The 26663-nt window shown below is 42.1% G+C and overlaps 2 protein-coding genes across 4 annotated transcripts in view; both read right to left on the bottom strand.

The window, feature by feature from the left end:
• Nucleotides 1–176: 176 nt before the first annotated feature.
• Nucleotides 177–12234, bottom strand: hipk1a (homeodomain interacting protein kinase 1a). Its single transcript, XM_084366379.1, has 16 exons — nt 11825–12234; nt 9938–10671; nt 9365–9738; nt 9157–9280; nt 8655–8774; nt 8477–8563; nt 8098–8279; nt 7801–7951; nt 6121–6325; nt 5869–5987; nt 4155–4306; nt 3906–4058; nt 2556–2726; nt 2272–2465; nt 2063–2193; nt 177–1903 (listed from the first exon to the last, which is right to left on the bottom strand). The coding sequence occupies exons 1-16, from the start codon at nt 11862–11864 to the stop codon at nt 1481–1483; spliced, it is 3360 nt and encodes a 1119-aa protein (XP_084222505.1). The 5' UTR covers nt 11865–12234; the 3' UTR covers nt 177–1480.
• A 1298-nt stretch (nt 12235–13532) lies between these two features.
• acap3a (ArfGAP with coiled-coil, ankyrin repeat and PH domains 3a) overlaps nt 13533–26663 on the bottom strand; it is a 74059-nt gene continuing 60928 nt past the window's right edge. The window contains exons 14-25 of one of the 3 annotated variants that reach the window (XM_084365683.1): nt 26290–26401; nt 25894–26102; nt 24524–24593; nt 24141–24235; nt 23831–24048; nt 23467–23556; nt 23156–23254; nt 22829–23055; nt 22397–22506; nt 21698–21808; nt 21541–21602; nt 13533–14472 (exon numbers count right to left, since the gene is read on the bottom strand). In XM_084365683.1, coding sequence (XP_084221809.1) covers nt 14366–14472; nt 21541–21602; nt 21698–21808; nt 22397–22506; nt 22829–23055; nt 23156–23254; nt 23467–23556; nt 23831–24048; nt 24141–24235; nt 24524–24593; nt 25894–26102; nt 26290–26401 — 1510 coding nt within the window. In that variant the 3' untranslated portion in view covers nt 13533–14365. The remainder of the gene's footprint in view (nt 14473–21540; nt 21603–21697; nt 21809–22396; nt 22507–22828; nt 23056–23155; nt 23255–23466; nt 23557–23830; nt 24049–24140; nt 24236–24523; nt 24594–25893; nt 26103–26289; nt 26402–26663) is intronic. The other 2 variants (XM_084365685.1, XM_084365684.1) reach the window with 2 other exon arrangements.

Raw genomic sequence — 26663 nt, 5'->3', positions numbered from 1 at the left:
ACCATCCAAGTTTAGTGTGTTAGCATGCTAACATTTTAAATATTTTTCAAGCATATGCCAAATATTTTCTGGTTTCTTTTTAAAATTTGAGGTTTTAATGTTTTATGTAATTAAAAACTTGGATTGTATTTGGATGTACATGAGTGTGAAATTGTTAATCATGAATGAGTCCCAGATTCTGTTTTGTGCAGATTTTATTGCGTATATACGGGTTAAGGTTCATCGTGTGTCCTATGTAATGTAGCACTTCACAACACAGCAGGATCGTAGGAACAACCATCATTTCACCAAACCAATGATTTTAGTTTAGAAGCGGTTACATACTGAACATCAATTAATATTCTTATAAATCATCATGTGTCAGATTTGATTCGTCACAATTAGAAACGCGTTACTGTGAATTTTACAGTTGGCAATCTAAATGGCTTTGACTCTTACATGATGGCGTGAAAAAAAAACCCAATCGGATTGAATGTGCACGCTTCACTTCACAAACATCACTTCACAAGACGAGAGCTTTTACATTTTTTTCCCCCCAATATCGTTAACGTGTTCGTCGTACAAATTAAACAGAACATTAACAATCCTTTCCTGCGGTTAAATCTGCAGTTTACGAACTTGTCCTGAATGCTACTTCGTGTCAGACACATGCAACCTTAAGATTAACTCCTAAACCTGTAAAAAAAACATGGAAACCCCCTCTAAACACACCACACACCTACTTCTACACTGAGTCGTACTGCATCTTAACAGATAAATATAATCAAGTCAACGGCCAGTTCTAATAAACAGAATGGAAAACACAGTGACACATCATTACACAGTACAGTACATAGCTTACTCACTTCCTCCATTTTTTTTTTTGTCATAATACAGATAAAACACACACAGTACATTCATTAATGAAACATACGACATATAAATCTAACTTATCGCGACCTGCTGACATGTTAAAGTTAAAATAAAAAGACGTTGGCCTAAATAAGTCGATAAGGCGATCGTGGATACGTGAAACGATTATTCGATGATTCTGACAATTATAACAACAAAGAGCAGCAAGTTCCAGTTTACGCCTCGACGCACATTTCTCAAGTGAAATAAATTTTTTTTTAAAAAAGGCTTAAAATGTTGAAAATCAACGTAACGTTTCCATCTGTGAGTAGAGTTTTCAGTTTTACTAAGGGCGACAATCCCCACTCGTTTTGTCTGACGTGGACGTAATCGCCCTTTAATCTCGTACAGTCTTTGTCGTTGTTAACGTGCTTGTTGCAACACAAAGAAAAACTCCCATGGTTGGAATGGATTAAAAAAAGAGAACTGACCACGATTAAAACATAAATACTGATCCAGAATAATCAGAGAAATAACGACCGGACGGTAAAAAGGAAAGTTTAAAAGTCGGGTTGAATCACAGTCAGCCGTGATGAGCTTGTGCTCCTCTCTAGTCGCGGTCTCCGTTTTGGTCTTCTTGCTTCAGTCTTTACAGGTAGGGGTACTGGTTGAGTTTTCGCTGGTAAGGAGCACTGGAGTGGTGGAAAGGCTGCCCTCCCAGCTGCTGCTGCTGCTGCTGCTGCTGCTGCTGCTGTTGGTGGTGGTTGCCGTACTGTCCCGGAGCAGACCCTCCTCCCAGGGCCAGGCTGCCGTTCTTCTGCAGCAGAGCCAGGGACGAGTAAGCCCCGCTCGCCCTGCCGTGGCGGGACGAGCCACCTTGCATCTGGTCCACGGCTTGGGACACGGAGGCCAGGGCGGCGGAGGCCGGGTAGGCGTACAGGTTCGGGGTGGAGCTGAAGAGGGTGTTGAAGGACGAGTGGGAGGAGACGGGCGGGGGGTACGTGGGCTGCCGCCTCAGGGAACTGCTGCTTCCTGTTTGGTCGAGGGATGATGACATCACAGCCTGCTGTACCTGGAAAGGACAGATAATGATGAATAACCACACCTGCTGGGTTGGTATGTAGACAAACTGTGTGGCGGGTTTGTGCTGACACCGACACAGTGTCAGGTATTGGGTCACAATCAGAACCTTTCTGTGTTCACTGTGCCCGCTACATTGGAAAGCTGTTACCTGACTCAGGTTAAGAGGCTGAGATCTGCTGGATGCGGCACGTTGATGGCGATCGGTGTTGGAGTATCCTGGTCGACTGGACTGCTGAGTCGACCCCTTCTTGGGTTTTCCAGAACCACTTGTAGCTTGATCTACCAGGGAAGAGCAGACAGAGTAAGATGAGCAGTGAGTAAAGTTGATATTGTGTCAATCTGGACTGATCGTCATACCTGGAGCTGCCGGAGCTTTGTGGGTTGTGCTCTCCCCCGGCTGGCTCTTCACTGAGGGCATGATGATGGCCAGAGACTTGGTGGGCTGGGAGTTGGTTTTGGGGCTCAGGGGGCTGCTGGTAGATGAGTCAGAGTCGTGGGAGTCGTGCACCGTCACACAGCTGATCACGTTCGTCCTCTGACTCGTACCAGAGCTAAGAGAGAATAAGACAGGAGAAAAAGGACTAGTTCAGACTTTGTTTTTTTTTTTTTATTCAGATTTCAGAGACAGGAAATGAGCTCACCAGGTGGCGGGGAACTTCCTGTCATCCTCGTCCTCTGAGTCGCTGTGGATGGTGATGATGCTGACAGCAGGACTGGGTGTGTCAGAGATGACGATGGGCTGAGACTGGTCACCAGCAAAAGTAGAAGTGTTGTGGACCACAGTGGTGGTCGAATGGACTGAAGACACGGGCCTGGGGGGGACAAAGACACTCTCACTCATTTCATGAGTTCATGGACATAGTCAGTCTGAGTTCCTTAATTTTTTTCAGGTGAATTTTTTTATAGTTTTATGTCAGATACCAAGTGAATTTTTGGACATTTTTTTCATGTGTGAAGCCAATATTTTGGGGTTGGCAGGAGAAACTTTTTTTTTTTTTAAACACATCTGATTTTTTTTTAAATGTAATATGGAGTAAAAAAAAAAATCCTGGAGATGTTTTTTTCCCATGTTTGAAACCAAGTTGGGGAAAAATATTTTCAGGAGAATTTCTTTTTTCATGAGTGAAATTTATTTTTTTTCAGGAGATAATAAAAATTTTTTAAAAAATCAGGAGAATTTTTTTTGGTCATGTTTGAAACCGAGTGATTGGGGTTAAAAACAATTTTTTAACACATCTGAGGATTCTTTTCATCATGTGAAGCCGAGTGAAAAAAAATATTTCTGGAGAATTTTTTTTCCTTCCTGTGTGAAACCGAGTGGGGGAAAACTTTTAACACATCTGATGATATTTGTTTTTGATGTGATAAACAGAGTGAATACATTTTTTATACAAAAGGAGAATGGGTGGAGAACTTTTCTTTTCATGTGTGAGATATAGTTTTAGTGGGAAAAAGCTTTCTGGACACATCTCAGGATTTTTTTTTAAATCTGTGAAACACTGTCTCCAGAATTATTTTTTCTTTTACAAATCCGAGGAAAGTTTTTTTCTTAAATGTTTGAAACCACGTGAAAACATTTTTTTTTCTCAGGAGAATATTTTTTTTGTCACGTTTGAAACTGAGTGAAATAAAAAATCTGTTTTCAGGAGAATTTTGGAAATGATTGTCAGGAGAAAAAATTAAAAACATTTGGACACGTCTGAGGATTTTTTTCATGTGTGAAAGTGAGTGGAGGAAAAAAAAATTTGGCATGACAATAAACATTATTTTGTGTTTTTGTAATACTCATACATTTTTACCAGAATAAAGAATCTTTCATGTTTTCAAAAAAATCATACCTACACTAGTTTTCTGACAGCAGATGGATGGTTTATAAAAATCACTGCAGCTCACGTGGATGAAGAACCCAGCGATCAAACCTCAAACACTACAATTTATGGCCGTCCCGTGCCCCCACCACATGTAGTTAATGTGATTGTCTGACAGCGTACCTGGCTCTGCTCTCTGCGTGTCGACCCTTTGACCTCTTGCCCTGTTGGGCTCTTGAGTGAGCGGCCCCTGAGTTGTGGCTTTGGGAGGCAGCGTGACGGCCAACAGCAGAGTCCTGCTGGCCGACGCCATCGTACTGGCTTCCATGCCGACCCCTGAGAAAAGAAGAAAAATATTAACTCGCTTATTTTAAAACAAGCTGTGTTTGAACGCAGCATGAAGACAAAGAGTCCCGTCAGACTAAAACTCACCTCCAGCCTGAAGCCTGCTGATTGTCAGGGACGGGGGCTCCCATGGGTGAGTCGGGCACCACGGCCTGCCCGGGGTTGTGGATGGCCATGCCGGGCATCTGCTGCCATGTGGAAGGGATGAGGATCTGCTGTGTGCCTGCTGGCCAGCCCTGCTGTACACACACACACATAAACACATGTTAAAACAACACACTCCAACTCCAAAAACCTTCACTGGTAAGACTTTAAGAAGAGAACAAAGTGGAACAGAAGCCGGAGCTGTTTTCTGAGAGAATCAGTTTGAAATAAAAGACATGATGAGCACATGCAGTTTGTTGACTAACACCAATGTTCCCATCTCTGTCCTACACCAAGACATCCAGCAGTTGTCACACACACACACACACACTCACACACACACACACACACACACACTCTCTCTCTCTGACAGCTGAACAGAACATAAGAGATGTGACGGCCTGACCACAATCTGTATCCTGCTTCCAGACTTAATCCTGTGCAGACAGAGCTGCACTTGTTACTGCTCAGAGGGAAAATGTGATTTAAGAAGCAGTGAACACCAAACCAAGCTTAAAGGAGAGAAAAAAAAACATTCCTGTCAGGTTCTGATGCCAAGCATGCATGTCATAGAAAGCCTGCACCGTGAAAAAACAGAGCGGGTCCAGAAACAAGACGGCCCACCTGAAAGTGATAAAAATGTGTTAGTGTGAGATAAGGAGAGGAAGAGATGAAGAAGCCAATCCTGGTTTCACTGCGATAGTGAACGCTGTAACACTGGCGAGACAGCGTCAATGCCAAAGGCACAAAAGTTCAACACATGGTGGTTTAAATGTGACGATGTCGAGCCAATTTTGAGCCATTTTCTGTCTGGAAATGTCTCTAAACTTGTGTGATGTGTGATTGTGTGATAAGATTAGCATGAGATTAAATATAAAGGGGAGAGACATAAAGGTCGTCCACTTCTGACTAACTGTAGGAGTGAAATGAGATTTGATTTGTATGTGCATCCAGTTCCACTACAACTGAACCAGGGGTACGAGCGCCTTTATAAATATGCGTGTATATTTCTAATTCTGTGCGTTTACGTAGTTGTTGTTGTGATTCTACACAGTTTTATGCATCAAGCTTCTGAAGCTTCAAGCAAAAGCACAAACCAGCCTGATGCGCTGCAACATGCGTCCCACGCTCCGCTACACGTCAGCTGACACAGCTGACGGGGAAGAAAGAAGAGGTTTTTCAACCAGACTTGTGATGATGGTGTTTTTTTTTTTACCAGCATGGAGGCATTCTGATCCAGTAAGCCGCCAAGGCTTTCACCCCCGCAGCCAACTGGCAGCCGGACCGAGTCTAAACGCGGCATTCCCGCCACTGAGGCGTACAGGCTGCTTACCAGCAGGGGGTCGAGGGAGGCCTGGGAGGAGGTGTGAGGGGGGGAGGGTGACAGGAGTGGAGGTGTGAAATCATCCAAACAGACTGAGAGCAAAAAAGATACGCTTCATATCCTACAGAATCCTAAAGGAAGAGAAAATCTTTGCTTTGGATGAAGAACTTTCAGTTAGTGACACCAGAACATGAATACTGTTTCATGAAGAGAGCACAGAGGACATGTAGACCAACCACATGTACACAGATTCTGACATTAGACCCTGCTGATACTGACCCGTTCAATGAGTGGATTAAAAACTGGAATAAATAAAACAATAAAAGTTTTTACCTGTGCCAGCATGCCGGGCTGGATGTGAAGAGACTGAGACGACTGGTTCTGAGGAACTAAAGGTACCGAGTTGTCCATCCTCACTGGATAACCAGAGGGCTTATTGGATGTTTGAAGACCTAAAAGGGAAAGTACGAATATACACAAAATAAATACTACATCAAGAACGGCACAAAAGGAAAATATCAATAAAACGGTTCTTTTCTTTGTCGCTGGCTGATTAAATGTGACACTAACATCTTGCGTTCTCACCCTGGATGGTCGGGGGGCAAACGATGAGCGTCTGCTGGAAGGGCTCGGTCTGGGTGCAGAGCTGGGTGGGTCTGGTCTGCAGCGGCACGCCCTGCTGGGTCAGACCGGGGATGTTTATGGTGGCCTGTTGGTAGAGACCGGGCTGGTAGTTCAGCAGCGGGACGTTACTGCTGAGGGACAGGGACTGGCCTCCTGTAGAGGCCATCTGGAAGACACAACATGCAGGAAGACACAGTGTTCACAACCTGATAAGAGCTAAACATGAGGTGTTTCAATGTGAATTTAAAGCCCAGAAAGAACAACATGAAAAACATCACAGAGGTTAAAACTTTTTTCCGTGAAAAAAACATTTATTTTTCTTGTGAAAAAACTTTTTTTTTCATTCATGAATGAATTAAAAAAAATGTTTTCATGGGAAAAAAAATTTCTGTGGGAAAAACTTTTTTCATTACAATTTTTTTTTTTTGTGAAAAAAACTTTTATTCTGAAAATATTTTTTCACATGAATTGTTTTTTTTCATGTGTCGAGCCCAGTGAAAAAAATGTTTTTAACAAGAAAAAATATTTCTTTACTCTTATTTGCTCCCCTGGAGAAACATGGATGCTGTTTATCTTGTTCAGGACATGAATAGTGATGCACTTCAGCCTCTTGTGGTCAAAATGAGTATTACAGAGAGAACACTTAAAAAAATCTTTAGATATTTTCTTGTGAAAAAAACATTTTCACTTGGCTGAACACATGAAAAAAAAATTTTCTCATGAATTTTTTTTTCACTGTTTCACACATGAAAAAGGCTTTTTTTAATATATTTTTAAAAGCATTTTTTTATGAAAAAAACATTTTATTCGTGAAAAAAACCCCTATTTTTTTTGTTTTTTCCATGTGTCAAGCCGAGTGAAAAAAATATTTTAACAAGAAAAAATATATCTTTACTCTTCTTTGCTCCCCTCATCTTATTCAGGACATGAATAGTGATGCACTTCAGCCTCTTGTGGTCAAAATGAGTATTACAGAGAGAACACTTAAAAAAACTTTAAAAAATCTTTTTAAGTTTTCTTGTGAAAAAAACATTTTCACTTGGCTGAACACATGAAAAAAATCATTTTCTCATAAAAGCATTTTTTTTTTGTGGAAAAATCAATGTTTTTTTCACGTGTCGAGCCGTGTGGAAAAAATTTTTTAACAAGAAAAATTATTTCTTTACACTTATTAGCATGGAATGCTGTTCATCTTATTCAGGGCATGAGGAGTGCCTCTTGGGGTCAAAATGAGTATAACAGAGAGAACACTTGCAACTAATTGCCTGTTGAAAACATTTTTTTCACTGGGTTTCAAACAGAAAAAAAAAATCCCCATAAAAAAACTCGGCTTGACACAAAAAAATGTAGAACTTAGAAAATGGAGCACCAGAAAAAAGAAAAAATCTTTCTTTCTTTATTCATTTGTTTTCCAAATAAAAATGTAAATGGACATCTTCAGGAATTCATACTCTTTAGCACAAGAAGAAACCTATAAATCAGATTCTGCGTAGAAACGAGGACATGCAGGGTTGATGAACGAGGCCCGAGACGATCACTGTTAAAAGTGACCGATATAACCTTCAACAAGGATCGACAAGAACACTGCTAAGAAGAAGAAGAAAAAATGACCCTGAGGCAGGTTACAGATAATGCTCTCACCTGATTGTGCTGGTTTAGTTGGCTACTGAAGGTGACAGTGAGGTTGGTGGCTGCACTCGGTGTGTTGTTGCTGGCAAACATATTTTTTCCGTTCTCGAAGGCGCTGCATCTGCGTTTGCATATATCCATGTTTTGGAAACAGGACTTCACACTGTAAAAAAATGAAACATCGTCAGCGACACAGATGGAATCCTAGACACTAAATGCAATGTGCAACCACCACAGTCAGGCTATTTATCATAACTAAATGAAAACAAAAAATCTACTGATCATCTACAGCTGAACATGTTCTCTTACTGTGAGCTGTGAGGGAAGTGCAGCAGGTGTGTCATGGTAACAAATGGATGGTTCAGTGTCTTCATGGGCGTGATCCGTTTGTCTGCGTCCAGTGTCAGCATCTTCTTCAGCAGGTCTATGAACTCCCGTCTGTCGGCCTTCTCCGCCAGGATGTCGGTCCCCTCCAGGTTTGTCATGTTCACCTGCAGAGGGACGGGAAGTTTGTCAACCTGCAACATGTCAGAGCTCCTGGTACACCCAATGTCATCACTTCAAAATCCTGTTAACAGTAAAAGTGTTGCACACACAGCTGGAGGGGGGATTCAAAATAAGAAGTTCTAGCTTCAATATTACTGCCAACGGCAGGAGATGACCTAGAATTAATCCGCTCCTTCCTCACCTGCATCATATCGTCGAGACAGTTGAAGATGTACTTTCTCGCCTCCTTTGATTTGATGCCCATCTCAGCCTCGTGCTCCGCAGGTGTCTGCAGAAAAAGAGCCGCGGTGAGACCACAGTATATGTGCTGTAAATACACCTGTGATACAATCTCTCAGACATTTTGTGTGTTCACTCACTTTGAGTCTCCAGAGGGGGTAGCTCGAGTCGGGGCCTCTGTTGAAAAAGCGGCTGGTTTTGGTTCCTGCACTCAGCAGGTACTCTGCTGGAAGGCCCTGTGTCTGGGAGATGTAACGAATCTGAGAGAGAGAGAGAAAAGTCAGTGACTAGCAGGAGACAAATGTAAAAACTATGTGACCTACATTTCTGCTCAATAGCAGTTTATAAAGCGGATACCACCTGAGGGCTGGGTGTGTCTGCCTCTGAATGTCATCTTGTTGGTTTACACATGAGATTCATGTGAAAAACTGATGTGCAAACAGGTCACTGCTTTAGTTAATCTGTCACATGTCCCGAAACATGATCTGTATTTAATGCAAAAGACACACTTCCCTTCTCGTGTCTGACACTCTGACAAAGTTGCTAACTGAACTGCCAAATACAGTAGTCCTTTTTCACACTTTAAATGTCACTAATGTCACTTTAGAGAATAAAGATGTATATGAGCGTGCTGCAGCTGACCTGGTCGTACTCTGAGGCACCAGGATAAAGCGGCCATCCCAGGAACAGCTCAGCGATGACGCATCCCAAAGACCACATGTCGATGGCTTCACAGAAAGGAAGGCCCAGGATGATCTCTGGAGCTCTGCGAGCACATCAAAATTAACAAATGACGAGATGACAGCAACTTATTTACAGTGATAGTGATAATCCAGGCTTAAATACTCACCTGTAGTATCGTGACTGCAAGTAGGTGGAGCAAACCGCTTTGGACACGTGGCTGGCCGAGCCGAAATCAATGACCTTCACTCTGTACGGCTGCCTCAGAGGGTCCACTAACATGATGTTTTCGGGCTTCAGGTCGGCGTGGATCAGCCCCAGGCTTTTCAGCTTCATCAGAGCCGTGGCCACCTGCTGCAGGATGGGCCTGATGCACTTGAGCAGCAGAGGGCTGAACTTGCTGTGCTTCAGGAAGTCGTAAAGGTTCTGCTCCAGCATCTCGAACACAAGGCACGTGTGGTTCTTGTGCTGGAAACACTCGTACGAGCGGACGAAGTTGAACTCGTCGGCGTTCTCTGTGCTCAGTCTGCTCAGGATGCTCACCTACAGGGAGGACGGAGAGGGATAATTGGGTTCATTAATGGATAATAATGAAGGAAACACCAGACACCTTTTGTGCTTTCAGACCCGGTTTTCACTGCTTTAAATTGCCAGCTTTCAGCAGAGTCATTACACATCCTAAAATCTGTTTTTTTGCCTTTAAATCCACGTTTTGATTGATGATTTTACACAACATACTCGCCTCAATTTGACCCTGCCGAGCATAAGAAGGATGATTCTTCAAGATTTTAATCGCCACTATCTCGTTTGTGCCCCGCTTCCAGCATTTTGCCACCTGGCCGAAGGTGCCGCGGCCCAGGAACTCCAGCACCTCGTAGCTGTTGGACATGGAGCACAGGATCTCGTGCTGGACCAGCTGGTAGTCGCCCTCGCTGTGGGAGTTGCTGCTCTTTGTGGTAGAAGTGGAATGTGCTATGGACTGAGCGGTGGTGGTCCCCCCTCCACCGCCGGTGCGGTTTGAGACCACGGGGGCGGAGAGCTCCTCCAGGATCTGGACGCTGTCGCTGCTGTCCACCTCCTCGCTCTTCCTCTTCAAGCTGTACTGCTTGTGGTAGAGGTCGCACGGCTGGGAGGAGGACTCGGCATCCTTGACGCGACGGCTGGAGGAGGATGACGAGGAAGAGGAGGAGGGAGGTCCGCGAAGGCTACCTGTGCTGTCCGCCGCCCGCACCACCGTCTGCTCCCGGGAGCCGGCCGTCGGCGGGTGCACCTGGTTGGAGTTGTACACCGGGTTGAAGTTTGAGCCAGAAGTGGAGGGCGCAGCTCCCTGGGTGGGGCTCTGCTGGTAGTAACCATTATCGCCCAGCTGGTTGGACACATCCCAGGCAGGGTTCTCCACTTTGAGCCTCTTTGAACGGGAGTAGGCACTGGAGGACACAGAGGGGGAGGAGAACACCTGGAGCTGCGACGCCATGTCTGTGGACGAGATGTAGACAAAGCGTTAAGAGTTTGTCCCTTACTGATGATGATGATGCACAAACGTATTTAGACCTGCAATGATTAGCTGATTAATCAGAAGATAAATCAGCAATTATTTTGATAATGAATCATTATTTACAGGTGTATCTCAAAAAATCAGAATATCATAGAAGTTTTTTTCCCCTGTAATTTAAATAAAAAAAGTGAAATGTTCATATATTCTAGATTCATTACACATAAAATGAAATATTTCAAGCCTTTTTTATTTTTTTTATTGTGATGATTACAGCTCACAGCCCATGAAAACCTATGTTCATTTATGCACTCAATACTTGGTCAGGGCTCCCTTTTCACAAATTACTGCATGAATGCGGCACGGCATGGAGGTGATCAGCTGACCTGAACCCGATAGATTCTCTATGGGGTTTAAGGTCTGGTGAGTTGGCCGGCCAGTCAAGCACAGTAATACCACGGTCAGCAAACCAGCTACTAGTAGATCTGGCCCTGTGGGCAGCTGCCAAGTCCTGCTGGAGAAAGGAAATCAGTGTCTCCAGGGTTAGGAGATGCTGACTTCCACTTCCTGCAGGACTAGTAACTGGTAATATTCTAACATTTTGAGATTTGAGATAAATTACGGGGGAAAATGAACTTTTCCATGATATTTGAATTTTTTGAGATGCACCTGAAGGTAAAAATGCCAATTTAGATTTTCCAAATCTACATAGTGCCCCTTTATTATAAGCCCACTCAAACACTGTACCACTGTTTACATCTGTTTTAAGTGCAGCTGAATCAGCAAACAGCAGTATTTCTATTTTTAGTTACTTTAGACTTTACTCCACTACATCCCAGAGAGAAATACTGTACTTTTACTCCACTACATTTAATTTCCAGGTGTGACTGGGCTTCTTTTCTTTCTTTCTTTTCATTTTTTTTTGTTGTTGTTGTTTTGAAAATTTACATTTAAAAAAAGGCAAATTTTAGGTTCCCCTTAAAAAACAGTGTGCCTCCAGGTGTACCTGTTAGTGTCCACCTAGCAGGGTCGGGGCTGTGGTTTGTGGCCCCCCGCCCCTTCAGCTGTCTGTGCACGCCACTGCTAATAAACGTAACTGCTGTCTGACAGTATCACCTCTTCATGAAAGACAATTACCTGTATTTGATGCCTGAACACACCGTCTCCGATCTGACATTTAAGGCCTCATCATCATCATCATCCTCATCACCATCATCACCATCATCATCTTCTCTCCGGGCTCTGTGTGTTGCTGCAGCGGATCAGCTGAGCTGCTAGCTGCCTGCTGCTGCTGGAGCGCTCTCACTCTACCGGGATGGGATGACGGCTAAGCTAACAGCTAGCTAGCTAGCTGCAAACCATCCGAGTCACATCTGACACGAATCCGCAGTCACATCGCGTGTCAAGCGAGCAAAACTGTGCATAATGCGAGCGGAAGTGTCAGATAGCCTCATAATGAGCGCTGTCGCCCGGACACAGCTCCATCATCACGGGCCGTCTGCTCGCCGTACTTCCTCCCTGCCCCGCCGACGTAACGGAGGGACGTGACGGACGTCAACGGCTCTGACAGACAGCCAAAGATCGTCAGCCTTCACCAACAAAGATCGTCTATGTTTTCTTTTTTTTTTCTCTTCAGCCTCCTTAAAGACTTTATCACAGTTTAAATCTGTTATTTATCAACCATAATCTGTTAAAGTGCAGCTGAATGAGTGAGCAGCAGTGGTGGAATGTAACTAAGTACATTTACTCAAGTACTAGACCCACTACTGTATTACTATTTTCATCTACTGCACCACATTTCAGAGGTAAACATTAAACTTTTTACACCACTACCTTTATTTGGTAGGTGTCAAATACAATAAACAAACGGAATAAACAAACTCTCTTTGTTTTCATGACTGAATAAACTGAATAAACAAACTGACCTTAAAGGACAACACAATTTCATACTTTTACTTTGTTTATATGTGGCGGACCCTGCCACCTTTCTAGCTTCAAACAGTGTTCTGGGGACTTTATTTTCCTCTGAGAACAGCTTGTTTATTCACTTATTGGGAAAATATATATTTTTAGGTTTGAATGAATTTCCAAATCGACATAGTGCCCCTTTAATATAAGCCCACTCAAACACTTTACCACCATTTACATCTGTTTTAAGTGCAGTTATTGGGCGTCTTCCTTCCTTTCTTTCTTTCTTTCTTTCTTTCGACCCATAATATATAGTATGAACAAAGACTTTTAACCAAGTAATATTTCAACATGGTATCTTTAATTTTTACTCAAGTCTGACTTTTGGGTACTTTTTTTTAAAACACTGTTTACAGCTTACAGCAGTGAGTCCCGACCTTTTTGACTCCTCATAAAAAAATAGTTTAATTTAAATAAATGTTGGATAATGTAGAATTATCCAACATTTCACAAAAACAGCAAATACATGTGAAAAGTCAGACATATGATTATGAATTTTTTGCAGCAGAACTTTTTATTTTACTAACTCATGTACTTTTTCCCCATTTATTTCTGTACGTTTTTTGAATGCAGGACAATGGAGTACTTATACTGTGGTGTACTTTTATGTAAGTATAAGATCTAAGTACTTCTTCCTCGACTGCATTGATTGAGTGATTGAAAAATCTAATTTTAAGTTATTTTTATTGTCTCCTGGTTCCTTCTTGTATGTGAGCCCTCACTTTACCATCCATCCAACCTCACAGAAACTTCATGTCTGCTGATAAAAGACAGGATGTCGCTGGTCTCACATTTCGCCACAGGGGGGCGCTGTTGTATCAGCTACATGCTGTGACGCTGTGACGTAGGTTAACAGGCTGCTCAGACTACACAGAGATGTGTAAACACAGACAATGTTTATTTTTCATCCATCGTTCAACAGCTTTCCTGTTCATTCTGATATATTAGCATTTTTTTGCTTCTACAGCATGTTTACAGTAACAGAAGCACTGCATTTCATAGTAGTGGTACTGCAAAGTACATTTAAACACAAACTTTACGGCGACTACACCAGCATAGTCGACACAAAACAGAAAAAAAAATGCATTTCATAACAAGATAAACAAGAGAAATAACACTGCCACTTCAAGATGATGGATTGTTGATAGTGATGATATGACACATAGCTGAGTTCAAGTTTAAGTATGAGATATAATGAGAGTAAATGCATGCATTAACACAGAAACATGTATTTATGTAAAGTATGGATGAAAGTCCTTCAATGAAATCGAACATTTTTTGATCAGAATAACGAAACAGATGCAGCAAAACAAAATGATTTATACAAAAACAATATCAAATAAACAAAACAAGTGCTTGGCATTTTATTAAAAGTCTCATCTAACACTGTACAAAAGCAAAATGCTATATTTATAAAAAAAAAAAAAAGCATTTAAGAGGAAAAGACCAGCAGATCCTCCATTTTAACAGCACGAGACTCATGCAGCCGTTGATAACGAACAACAGCATCACAAAATCATCATTTCTTCACTTTGATCCACTTTAAAGGGGCAAAAAAACAGACATGTGATGAATAAATGACACTTTTTCTATCAGCTTTTCTCCAAGTTGGTCAAATTTCAGCCCCCCCCAGCTGTGACTATATGGAAAGTGGTTGCTGCAATTTTCAAGTAAACGTCTTTTGTTCCTCTCGCAGGCGGGCTCGGTCGACTACCTGAAGGAGTGTCGGAAGTGCACACTCCTTCGCTTCAGCTTCTCCGGGTTGTGGGACGCCATGTGGGAAAACTCTCTGAAGATGTCGAGGTACGTGGCGTCTCCTGGTGAAGAAAGAAAACAGAAAAAGCAGTGATGAAAAATGATTCGACTGAGATCTGATTCGTCACGGAGAAGCAAAGGGAAAAAAGTCTGACTCGGGTTTTTCTGAACAGTCAAAACATCTTTTCTATGAAAACAGAGAGCAGAGGAGCTGTGGGTTAGAAAGAGGCCTGTTGAATGGAGCGGAGGCACCGTGAAGCTTCGCTCTTTCAACTCTCTGGATTGTGAGCCTTTACTTTTCTTGTGGCCATGGTAACCACTGAATCCACCGACACGACAAAAGCAGCTGAGCTCTTTTGTGTCCCATGAGAGCTCCCAGGCCCGGCTAATTAAAAAAAGGGGAATGAACATTCCTGGCTTTCCCTGTTTTTTTGCTGGTGTGAGTGTGAGAAAGAGACGGAGGCTGAGAGATCAATGAGTGCAGCACTCAGAGTGAAGGCTCTGGCTTCACGGTCACACTCATGTAGTAGGGAGATGATATTTTATTATCTATTTTAGTTATTATCAACTATTTTGGCTGATTTACCTTTTAATTATCTTAATTATTCTAATACATTTTGAATTATTTTGAATTTTGTACCTTTTTTAGAGCTTACAGCACTGTTTATAACACACTTTATCACATTGTAATGTAGCTGTAAGCAGATATAAGGGCATTTATTAATGAACCATATCGCTTCCTGTAACAGGTATGTAGTGGCGGAAAGTTAGCGAGTACTTTTACTCAAGTACCGAACTTAACTACTGTTTTGAGGTACTTAATGTAGTGGATTAAAAAGTATAGTATTTCCCTCGTGACATGTGAAAAAGAAGTATAAAAGTGGCACAGAAATACTCAAAAAAGTATATTATTTTCTATAATTACTAAGGCAGATAAAGAAATTATAGCCGATTAATCCAGCAGATAATACAAACTGCTTTTGTTGGCCTAACAAGTGCAGCATCTACCTGTGTAGAGCCACGCAATGTAGACGAGAGCCACACATGTCAACACTGTGTGTACGTTTTCTTACAAGATGAACACAACACGAGCGGAAAAGTCTTCAAGTTAACCATAAAATCTAATCACAGCTAAACAATCTTGCTTTCTTACACTCAGGTGTGCATGAAAAGCATAAAAATGCTGGTTTCTATTAACGAGTATTTTATCAGTATCGGCCATTCAGGTCAGGTAATTATCGTTATTGCATCGCCTGAAAATAAAATCCATATCGTGCATCCGTAATTATTTTCTTGACAAATGATTTTGTCTTAAAATTGTCTGAAAGTAGTGATAAATGTTTTAATTTCCCACATGTCAAGGTGAAGCATCAGGTGTCTTGTTTTATCCCGTCTACAGTCCAAAGTATCCAGATTACTTCCAGGTTTGACAAAGAAAAGCATAAAATCTTCACGTTTAAGATCAGGAACAAGCAAATGTTTGCTTGTTTGTTTGTTTGCCAATTAATTTTCGGACCATCAACAATTACCCGTGCCAACGTGAACTAATTTTTTCGTGGATTTAACGTACAAAATATGATCAACTTATAAAGTTTAACGCATCCTAACACATTTTGATACTTTAGGCATATTTTGTACATTTCTGGGAAACACTTCATAATAATCATCATTAATAAATGGGAAGTTTATAGCAAATTAAACTTTAGTTGATAGTTACGTCACTGTTAACAAACAATTAACTGCTTGATGAGCCATTTATTAATCAATTGGTTATAATTAAGTGTTTTTGTACTTTGGACTTTTAGAAATTTTAAGTGTTTTCTTACAGAGTCGTGCAGCTGTTTCCACTTAAGTGAAAGATTTGAGTACTTTTCAACAGCTGCAGGTGAATCTAACAGCCATCATGTAATGAATGTATGAAGAATGTGTTACATATGTAGTAATTACATTTCTATATTGATTTATGTTATTTTCTTCACTCTCATGGCGACTCCACCAGCTGATGAGGGCCACGAGATGGCACTGAAAAATCTCGGAGAAATCTAACAAGGTGAGTCTGTCGATGATGATTTCTTCGTGTGTAAACAGTAAATAAATGTTTAAAACACACTGGATCTGTTTGTGTGTATCATATATCATTAAATATGATTGTATCTCTGTTATCATGTGTTATTAATCATATATATAAACTGTCTGTGCTCCAGTTATAGATGTTTCACATGAGAAGTTATAATTGTTCATTAATATGTTGATAAATACTTCAATTATCACATTAAAGCGTGTTATAAACCATCATTAATGTCTACAGTGTATACTGTACTGCTTATCCATGACGAGTGGGGGGATGGAGTACTCTGAGTCTTCTGCTTCAGTGGAAAAATATTCATGTATTCATTTAAACTTGAATATTAAACTCTCTCCATGTATATTCAAACATGTTATTCATATTCTAGTTTACACAGTAAATATTTCATATGTCACGCTGTGAAAATCAGAGACATTTGATCCATATATTAGCGGCACCAGCGGCGCATGAAGTTAGAAGTTTGTTAGTGCTGTTAGACGCAGTCAGAGGCAGAAATGTCAGAGAAGACATGGAAGCGAAAGGAAAGAGGCAAAGGGAGAGGGTTAGCTTTCAGTCACATCTTCCATTTATTGTCAGTACCATAGCAGAAGACACTGGGAGGAGTTATTGAACAGAAAAACAAACAAAGGTAGCAGTGTTAATATGCAGGTACTGTATGTTCAGAGACACTTTTTTTTACAGATAACAGTCAGAGACAGAAAAAATATACAAGAAAGTTAAAAATCGCATGTTAGAAGCAGGCAGTTAAAGTGTTAATATTTAGTTTATGTACACAACAGTCAACATGTTGGACCCACTGACTGACACACTGCAGACACGTCGCACTGTACAACACATAATCCTTCGTCGGCTCGATGCAAATCATTGTTAGTAATGACATCATTCGTCTGGTAAAAATCTGCTTCCGGTTGACTCGTGTAAAAGTTGGCGTGTAGCTTCAACAGCTGTCACACAAAGTACTGCACAGAAATAAGAAAAGGCTGGATTGAGTGTTTTCAAAGTGCTTTGAATCGATCGCTGACAAGCAGGAAGGGAAATAAACGAGTGAGCTTCTCTCTCTGTCGCTGCCATAAAGAAACATTTCACTGCTAAAGCTGATACTTGTTCGGGGGAACGACGGGTCGGAAATGGTTTCATTCACCAAATAAATAAGTAAAATTTAATTGTGGAATCAATTAATTTCACTGCGATCAGTGGATTCACTTTGCAGGGGACGAGATCTTTTGATGACCCCCAGCTTCTCTGATGGTTGTGGTTTGGTGTGGTCAGAAACACCCTCTGTTCACCTTTAACCACACCCAACAGTGATGTCACAGGGTCCCGGAGGACACCTGTGACATCACTGCGGCCAGTGGAGGTCAACAAAACAAGACTGCTGAGTTACTCTTTAGGTCCACATGTGCACGGGTATTTCTGGAAACAAGGTTTTAATACAAAAACCATCTGCGATATTGTCACACACTTGAAAACGCACATCACATGACCATTGTGTGCTCTGTGGTCGGTTGCTTAATTAAAAAAAATACTGTGAACGAGGCCGGGAAATGTGACAGCAACCGTTTTTGTCCATTTGTGTCTTTCTTGAATAGACAATATATCATCTATTCACCGATGTACAAACTTGAAAATACTCAATATCAAAACAAATACTCTGAGTTTATATTTGCAGATGATGCTACATACCGTGATAAGGCCAAATGGACGCGAATGTGGGTCATTTCTTTTATAAATCTCAGTTTCAGACGTAAACACTGAAAACTGATGGATGGAGTTTTCCAAAAGGTCTATTGTCATGCTGTGTACGCATGTACAAAAGGCCAAAATGCAAAGAAAAAGCTTAATTTTAAGAAATTCCCATGTTAAGCCTCAGTCTTAAAATCAGGGTGCAGTTGAGAAATTAGCGGGGGAGGGTCATGGAGAGTCACAGCCCTGTCTAATATAATTTAAAACATCCCTTTGAGAAAGAAAGTGGTAAAAAACACTGTCTGCGGTCTTTGGTTTGACTAAACCGCAACAGTCTACAGCATCTGTCAAAGACGAGCAACATCTTTGGGGAAACGTTTCTTCTTTAGCCTCGGAAAACTTGTGTAAAACATGAGCCTCGTACGAGACTATAACCAACAGCTGTGCCCGGCACGTTCTGGATTTACTGTGAGTCATCAAGGGGGTCAAACTAAAAGTGCTCATCAGACAGTAGCGCATAAATGAGATCATTAAATAGAGTTTTTGGGCAGCGACCGGGCCGCCGTGTTCATTGTCATCAAGCTTTTTTTTTTGCACTAACGTCGTCCAGCCGATGGAAGACAGCGAGAGAGAAGGGGGTGTTCAGTCTGTTTGCATTTCTTCCATGCACGGTTTGTCATGATTTGGCAGTATATAATATGGATATTAACATTATTCAACAATAGTAAGTATGTCAAATATTTTCACATACACTGGGCACAGAAGTCAACAAAAGCAACAAGGATCAGGAAGACCTGGGCAACATCCACCCATGCACTATAAACAAAGAACAGATCTAACAGAGGCGTAGCCGTGATACATTAGATTACTATAAACAGACATACAAATACTGTATATACAGTAATACATGTTAGGACAGTGTGATTTATCAAAAAATGTCCATCTTTCCACTGCAGAGTTAATCCAAGTGATTAAATATTATGAAACTGTGTCGTTTCTTTTCTCAGAATGAGAATATAATACTGGCGCTGTGTGTGTGTGTGTGTGTGTGTGTGTGTATGTGTGTGTGTGTGTGTGAGTGCTCGGCAAAATAAAATCTAACAAAATATATCCAGCTTAAAAAAATACCATCTGCATTGTTGTTTCAACGTAATACAAAAAATACTGATTATCTGTACTGAAGGAATCATTGCACTATTGCTCTGGAAGTTTTCCTCGTGAATAAAAACAAAAAAAAAAACTTATTCGGGAAAGAAAAATACAAATAAAAACGACGACGCAGGAGCAAAAAAAAGAAAAAAGAAAAAGTTGTTACTGTTGGTAAGAAAAAGTGCATAATTTTCGCTTTTGATTCAACTTAAAAGCTTTTACTTCGTTAATCTCTCGATCGATACGGAGAAACGACTCTGCTGGGATCATTTCTGCTCAGTCACAGTTGATCGCAGCCTCACAGTGACTCCTCACGACCGTCATCACGTACATACGAGAGCTCCACCAGCGTTTTATCACGCGTGCTTTGACATCAGATGCTCGGGGCTGATTTAATTAACCCTGAACAGGCTGATGCATCTGGCTGCAACACCACAAGACAATACTGCATCGTTCTCAGACTCATCTGTGCTACGAAAATACTTTGTTTTGAAGTGAGAGGAGCTGCTTGGTCCCAGAAGTGCTTTTCCTGGTTCTTCATTCCCATTTTAAAGTTTTATTTAAATAATATCAACAATATTCTCTCCTGGTTAATGTTACAGCCCTTTAGATTTATGGTATGACCACCTTTACTTATTTATATTTAGTTTATGAAAAAACAAATGTATTTTGTCTGTACGTTTGGTAAATGGCTCTAAATACTATGATACACATTAGAGTATCATAGTACCCGGCGCCGGAAAATCATCAGGACTGTGATGTCTTAGTTTGGTTCGGGTTCGTTCACATCAATTCACACGGTTCTTTTTCGTTAAAATATAGTGTGAAAATGAACAAATTTAGTGTAAAAATGAACCAATTTAGTGTAAAAATGAACAAATTTAGTGTAAAAATGAAAACATTTTGTGTAAAAATGAACACATTTAATGTAGAAATGAACACATTTAGTGTAAAAATGAACAAATTTGGTGTGAAAATGAACAAATTTAGTGTAAAAATGTACAAATTTGGTGTAAAAATGAACAAATTTAGTGTAAAAATGAACAAATTTAGTGTAAAAATTTACAAATTTGGTGTAAAAATGAACAAATTTGGTGTAAAAATGAACAAATTTAGTGTACAAATGAATCAATATAGTGTAAAAATGAGTGATATCAGGGTAAACGGGCAGACTGTAACCATGGTAGCAACTGTGTGACAGGGTAACACACACTCAGTGCTTGAGTTGGGTTTGGACATTAAAAAAACAACAACCTTAATGCCTGACAGGTTAACGTCAGGACTTCTTGGACTCGTTTTGGTTTAGACAGAAAAAAGCACCCGAGCTTAGCGGTGCGTCTTAGCGGTGCGTCTAACAGAACTTTAAGCTCTGCGATCGGATGTTTCATTTAGAATTGGTTTTGTTTTTATGAACCATCTTTCAGTGCAGCTTTTAATCTTTGACACTGATGATTTAACCAGGAGAGTTTCTTGGAGATCCAACCTGTATGAGAGCTCCTGCTGTTACTTTTACTTCTGGACCCGAGGGTGCCTCCCTCTCAGCACCGCCATAACAACTCAGTCACATGATCAAATTAAACGTATAACTGTTGGGACGAATGAGTCGTGGCAGGTCTTTGGTTCAGAGCACCCTGTACCCTCTATCACCTCCAAATAAATCCACTGCTGATGACTTTATCTGCCGTCTACGCTATCGATTGCTTGACAATAGTGCTGCTGGATAATCTTAAAAAAAGTGGCTAACCATTCCCTGGCAGTGATTTTCTCGACTCTCCGCTGTGATCGGACCGGTGAGCACCTGACGAGGCTCATCTAATTTTTTGGCAACCGGTCCGTGAAAGTCTCCGTCGGTTTAAATCTGACATCATTAGAGGAGGTTAATAGTGTGTGATGTGATCCTGAGCGAGGAGCTGACTGCTGTGGTCTAAAAGTCAGGAGACTGTGCGCGCTCGAATCGTTCTGATATATCTGATGTAGAGAAGAAGTTAATCTGGTGGTGAGAAGTCCCTCTGAGAGGAAACAAGCAGAGGAAACGAGCTTGAAGATCCCCGACATGCCTCTCTCTCTCAGTCAGTCATGTGTCTGCTGGCACCCCCTGCACTGTTTGGACCTGACTGGACTGGAGTCTAGCACTCGGCTATATTGAGACAGATAAACTCCTGAATGCATCTCTTATACTGCTGCTCAGTGGGGCTGCTGGCTGGGTATTGACCTGGTTGTCCAAACGGTCCCTCCGACTCCCGCATCTCCTCATTCATCCTCGCCAGACGCAGCCTAAGAGACAGAAGAGAAGAGAAGCAGGATGTTAGAGATTCATTAAAGCTGCAGAGTCAAGTCTTCATGGAGGATGTGTGTGTGAATAAACATACAGCGTGACTATATCTGCATTGGCCTGCTGTACGGCGATACTCAAAGGGTCCTGGCCGTCCTCGTCCTCGTCGTTCTGTGTAGCTCCTCTTTTTAGGAACAAACACACCTGCCTGAAAACACCACAGAAGAAGAGTTTAATCACAGCACATCCAATCAAATGTCTAGCACACAGGCATTAAACAAATAGAATAAATAAAGTAATCAAATAAAAACAAATGCAGATCTATGGTTTTCATCAAAGGGAAAAAAGAAAAAAAATAGAAACTTTGCAGTTTTAAACAACCTTTATGGCCAATCGAGTATAGATTTCTGAGTTAACGAGGTGCACTTGAATGCACCATAAAGTCCCTGTTGGCCTACATGTGCTTTGCTGCACGAAACGATGTAATTTCAGAGTTTACGAGAGTAAAAAGAAGAATTTCACACTGCAACACTTCTAGTTGTGCTGTTCGGGACCAGCTGACAAAAAGGAAACTCATTTCACAGAGTCAGAAGTCTCATTAATGTAATTATTTAAATGTTTCTTCACATCAGCGCAGCACTGTGAGAGACATAAAGTCAGAGCCCACGAGTACGAGCGGTTCCTGAGTTTCACATGAACATGTTTTTTTTGTTAAGTAGAAACTACGAGAGACAAATGGTACAAATGCGTCCTGGAGTAAAAAAGAAAAAAAGCCTCTCTCTGCCTCATGACTCACCCTGTGTGTCCCAGATATGTGGCATGATGCAGCGGGCCCCTCCCTCTCGTGTCTCTTTGGTTGACGTCAGCAGCGTTCTGGAGCAGGAACTCGCAGGCGATTAACGAACCCTAAAATAAATGAACGACACCAGATTATTCAACACCGGCAATAAAGGTAATGCTCTCGATTTTGGGAGCAAAAGGGGTATTTTTAAATGTAGATTATATGCACACACACACACACACACACACACACACACACACACACACACACACACATTTTCACCAGAGCCTTTCGGGTCATTTCGGAGGGTTAGGGTCAATAATCTATTGATTTTTTAGCCCATTTCCAGCTCGTCATCAACTCTCAGTGTGTCATTCAGTGTCGCTCTCTGTTAGAATATTTGGTTATTAATATCTCTGTCTGATTCCTCTGTTTTGACGGACTCACCCCGATCACAGCCTGTATGAGCGGCGTCTTTCCTTCGTCCTCGTCGTTGACCGAGTTGACATCGGCCCCGTGGGCCAGCGCTTCAGCCATGACGGGCAGGTTTCTGGCTTTCGAGGCTTTGTAGAGCAGAGCTCCAGGATGAAGGTCCCTCATGTCCTCCGGGTCTGACGTCTCTGGCTCGGCCTCCAGCTCGGCCTCGCCACTCGAGTCCTCTGACACCTCGCACTCTGAGGACAGGACACACAAATTATATAAAAAACTGTGGCTGTACATGCTGTGCAGAACATCTAAGGGACCATCTGTCACACGTTCCTCCACTGGACTCACCCTCCGTGACGCTGTCCACCACCGAGCCAAACACCAGGATGTCTGTGCTGCCATCTGTGCTGCCTCCCAACCCGCTGTCACTGCTCAGGCCTGCCGGACCAGGAGATGCCAGAACATGGACACATTAGTTACCGCTGTCTCTTTCTGCCTGCTCAGCTTCGTTTAACAGGAACAGAATCACGCAAACAAACAACACGAGACTCAAGCATCTGATCGACAATCTGTGAAAGCGTCTCGCAGTCGCATGTGAACGCTGAATAAATTGACAGTTTTTTGGGAACAGATTGTAAAAAAAATAAAGAGTGGCTTACTTCGAGGCCCAGATCCAGTGTCGAAGTAGGAGAAGAGAGAGTCCAGCTCATCGGGACAGAACAGGGATTCTCGTCTGAACTTAGCAGCTGCTGTGAGACAAACGAGCAAGAAAAGGATTTAGTTTAATATAATGATGTTAGAATAACAATGACAAGTGTTTAAATCTTGGCAACTAAGAACTCATAAAGTATGCCGAATTAGTGATTGGCACTTCCTGTTTCTAGTATGCTCATCGATGTACAGACAACCATCACTGTATTTCTTTGATACTGAAGAATGGTGCTTAGCGTTGTGACTGTATCGTAAAACCAATGAACCACATCATTAGAAATAAGTTCAGACAGAGATCAAAGTCTAAAGTACCTGCAGAGAGGGTGGACGGGGAGGTGCTTCCAGGCTCTTGTCGGTATCTTCTCCGTGTTTTGGGTACTGTGGTGGCACTGTTGTGTCTCCGGCACTTCTTCACGCTCCACCGCCGCTCCGACTTCCTCTCGCCGTTGATGAGAATCTCCGTGGAGCCGAGCTTCTTCAGGAATTTCTTCTCTACGTATTTCGCTTTAATCCAAGCCTCCTTCTCCTGCCTGTAAGGAGACGACACGACGTATGAAAAACTCAACAAAATAACGGATAAGATCATTTTTATTGACTTGAGTTCTATTTTCTGAATTCTTACCTTGAACTGGACGGTAACGGTTTCTTTAGACCTTGTTCTTGGTACGATCCTTCGTAGATGTGGTTGATGACGCTGTTACCGAGCTCACACATTAACTGCAAGAGACAAGACATTAATGATCTCCACACTGAGACTAGATAGCAGTCATATTTGTCCTTTAAATAGGAAGCTAAAGCAAGAGGTCCATTAGCTTAGCTTAGCATAAAGCCTGGAAACAGGTAGAAACGGCTAGCATGGCTCAAAATTTCAAAACAACTTGGGATCATCAGGCTTTATGTTTTTCACTTTTCATTTTTGGGTGAATAGTTCCTTTAATGTGCTCGCAGTCTGTATGCTAAGATAAGCTAACTGTCTCCTGGCTGTAGCTTCACACTAAACTGTACCTTTAGTAACTCCGGTTCCCATGAATCCAGCGTGAGCGAGCGAACCTTCGAACAGTGAACTCCGAGACTCCTGCAAAACAAAAACAGATTTTAAAGTTTAAAAAAATATGCTGTTTATTTTCTTAAGTCGAACAGTTCAGAGGTGAAAGCGGAGGAATTTCACTTTGTTATGACTGTGAGGCAACAGATGGCGGCCAACGCGAGGAAACCAGAGTAAGTTTATGTTCTTTTAATAGACGCCGTTGCGCGGTGACCTCGTCTGAATGGCTGCAACCGATCTAAAACTCAGGAGTGTTATCCGGAGAGGAATGAAGAGAAGCCGCTCCTAATGTCATGCAAATAGCCAAGTTCCTCGGATGAAGCTGTCTGGTATCCAGGCAACAGCGATACTGTGCTTCTCCCCTTCGTCGCCCGGCATTGTAGCGACAAGAGGCCACGTCTGACCTCACCGAGCATGAATATTCAACAGGTGCAAACACACACAGGGACGAGGTTTGTCATTACATAAGCAGTGATAATTACAACTTAAAAATAACACACACATCCCCTGAGGGAATATTTTCTCCCAGCGCGAATACTAACATCAATGACGCAACAGTGTGATGTAACAGACAATGAGCGCGGTGCATTGATCTGAATAATGACAGGATTTGTTTATCTGGGGCATTACATCATGTTCACCAGGATCTGACACTGTATTCAGCGGCTTCTTCACCGTGTGTGACTCTCAGCTCTGCAGCCGTCTTCATCTTCTCACTTCCCTCCCTCAATGAAACTTTCAATCAAATCCAATAAGCGACGTACTGAGCTGTAATCCCCTCAGCAGCGGCAGCGTGTGTGGCACACCGTGCTCGGTGCCTTTTACCAGCACACGGTTAAGGTCAAAGTGACAGACAGCTGGCACCGCTTCCCGTCTCCGGTGCCAGTACCCACAAGGCACATGGCAGTGGTGGAGGAGCTAAACAGAGCTAATCCTCCCTCCACTCAGAATGTGTTTTTGGTTATTCTTACTGTTTAAGTTGCAAAACTTTTTTTGAAATACTTCTGCACCTTAAATCTGATTTTAACACAACTCAGGGTCCATTTGATGAAGGTTCTGAGTCAACCAGGTCACGGTAGTTCTAAGCGCAGTATCGTAGGCAACTGGACGTGTTTCAGTTTCTTGAAGAGGTGTCACCTCTCATCCAGGAGGAGGGGAGGGGAGTTGCAGGCGTTTAAACCCAGTGTGGGAGTGTCCTCACAGAGTCGTCGAGGACACGTGTGGACTCTGAGTTCCAGAGTCGTGGTTGTTTTGAGAAAGCAGAAGTAAATGTAATTGGGTCCGATTCCTCTTGGACTTTTTTTAGATGAATCAGAAAATGTTTCTCTACCTGTGGATGCCGGAGCACTCGATACACAGCAGGATGCCCAGGTTGATGGAGGCCCAGCGAGGGTCGGCCTGGCCGCAGTCGCAGCACTGCTCGTTGCCCGGCAGACACTGGATCCTCTGCAGGATGGTCTCCCCTCGGACGCTGCGCTCCCGCGGCTCGCTGGCCGAGTCGATACTGCTCGTGGACGGAGAAGCCGTTCGGTCCAGATGCTTAATATGAATCACACACAACAAAAGCCACTCATTAGGTTCACAAAAAATCAATATCAACAGGTATTGTATTCTGTGTTTTGCGATGCACTGATTGTGTCTCTTTTGTAATACAAGACGGTTAAATAACATGTTTTTTGTACTGATTAAAAAAACAAGATATAACATCTATGATCCTTTGCCTTACCTCGATGTAGTAGGTGTCTGGACTCTCTCTGTATGCTGAGGCGATGCTAGCTTGAACTGCCTGAATCCACGCTTGTCTCAGCTTCTCAGACTCAGCCTGAAGCATACAGCTCCTGCAAAACAATCAGAGTATTATATACAGTTATAATGTATCTTCTGTGTCGATCTGTATAATATCACAAACGTGTAAAACTAACACTGAATGTAAGCAAGACTGTTTTCGTCTGCATTCATTCATAGGCTTCACGTATGATGCTAGTTTTTATAGAGCGACACAGTTTATTATAAAACTGTACTCGTTTAGCTAAACCAACAGAAGAGATGAAATGATTTGATGATGGAGAACGTGAATATCTCATGCCGATCCTTCCGGTA

The sequence above is a fragment of the Pagrus pagrus genome, assembly GCF_965226575.1.
Source record: "Pagrus pagrus genome assembly, chromosome: 11".
NCBI lineage: Eukaryota > Metazoa > Chordata > Actinopteri > Spariformes > Sparidae > Pagrus > Pagrus pagrus.
The sequence above is the reverse complement of the archived record's forward strand: the minus strand, read 5'-3'. Positions and strand labels throughout refer to the sequence as shown.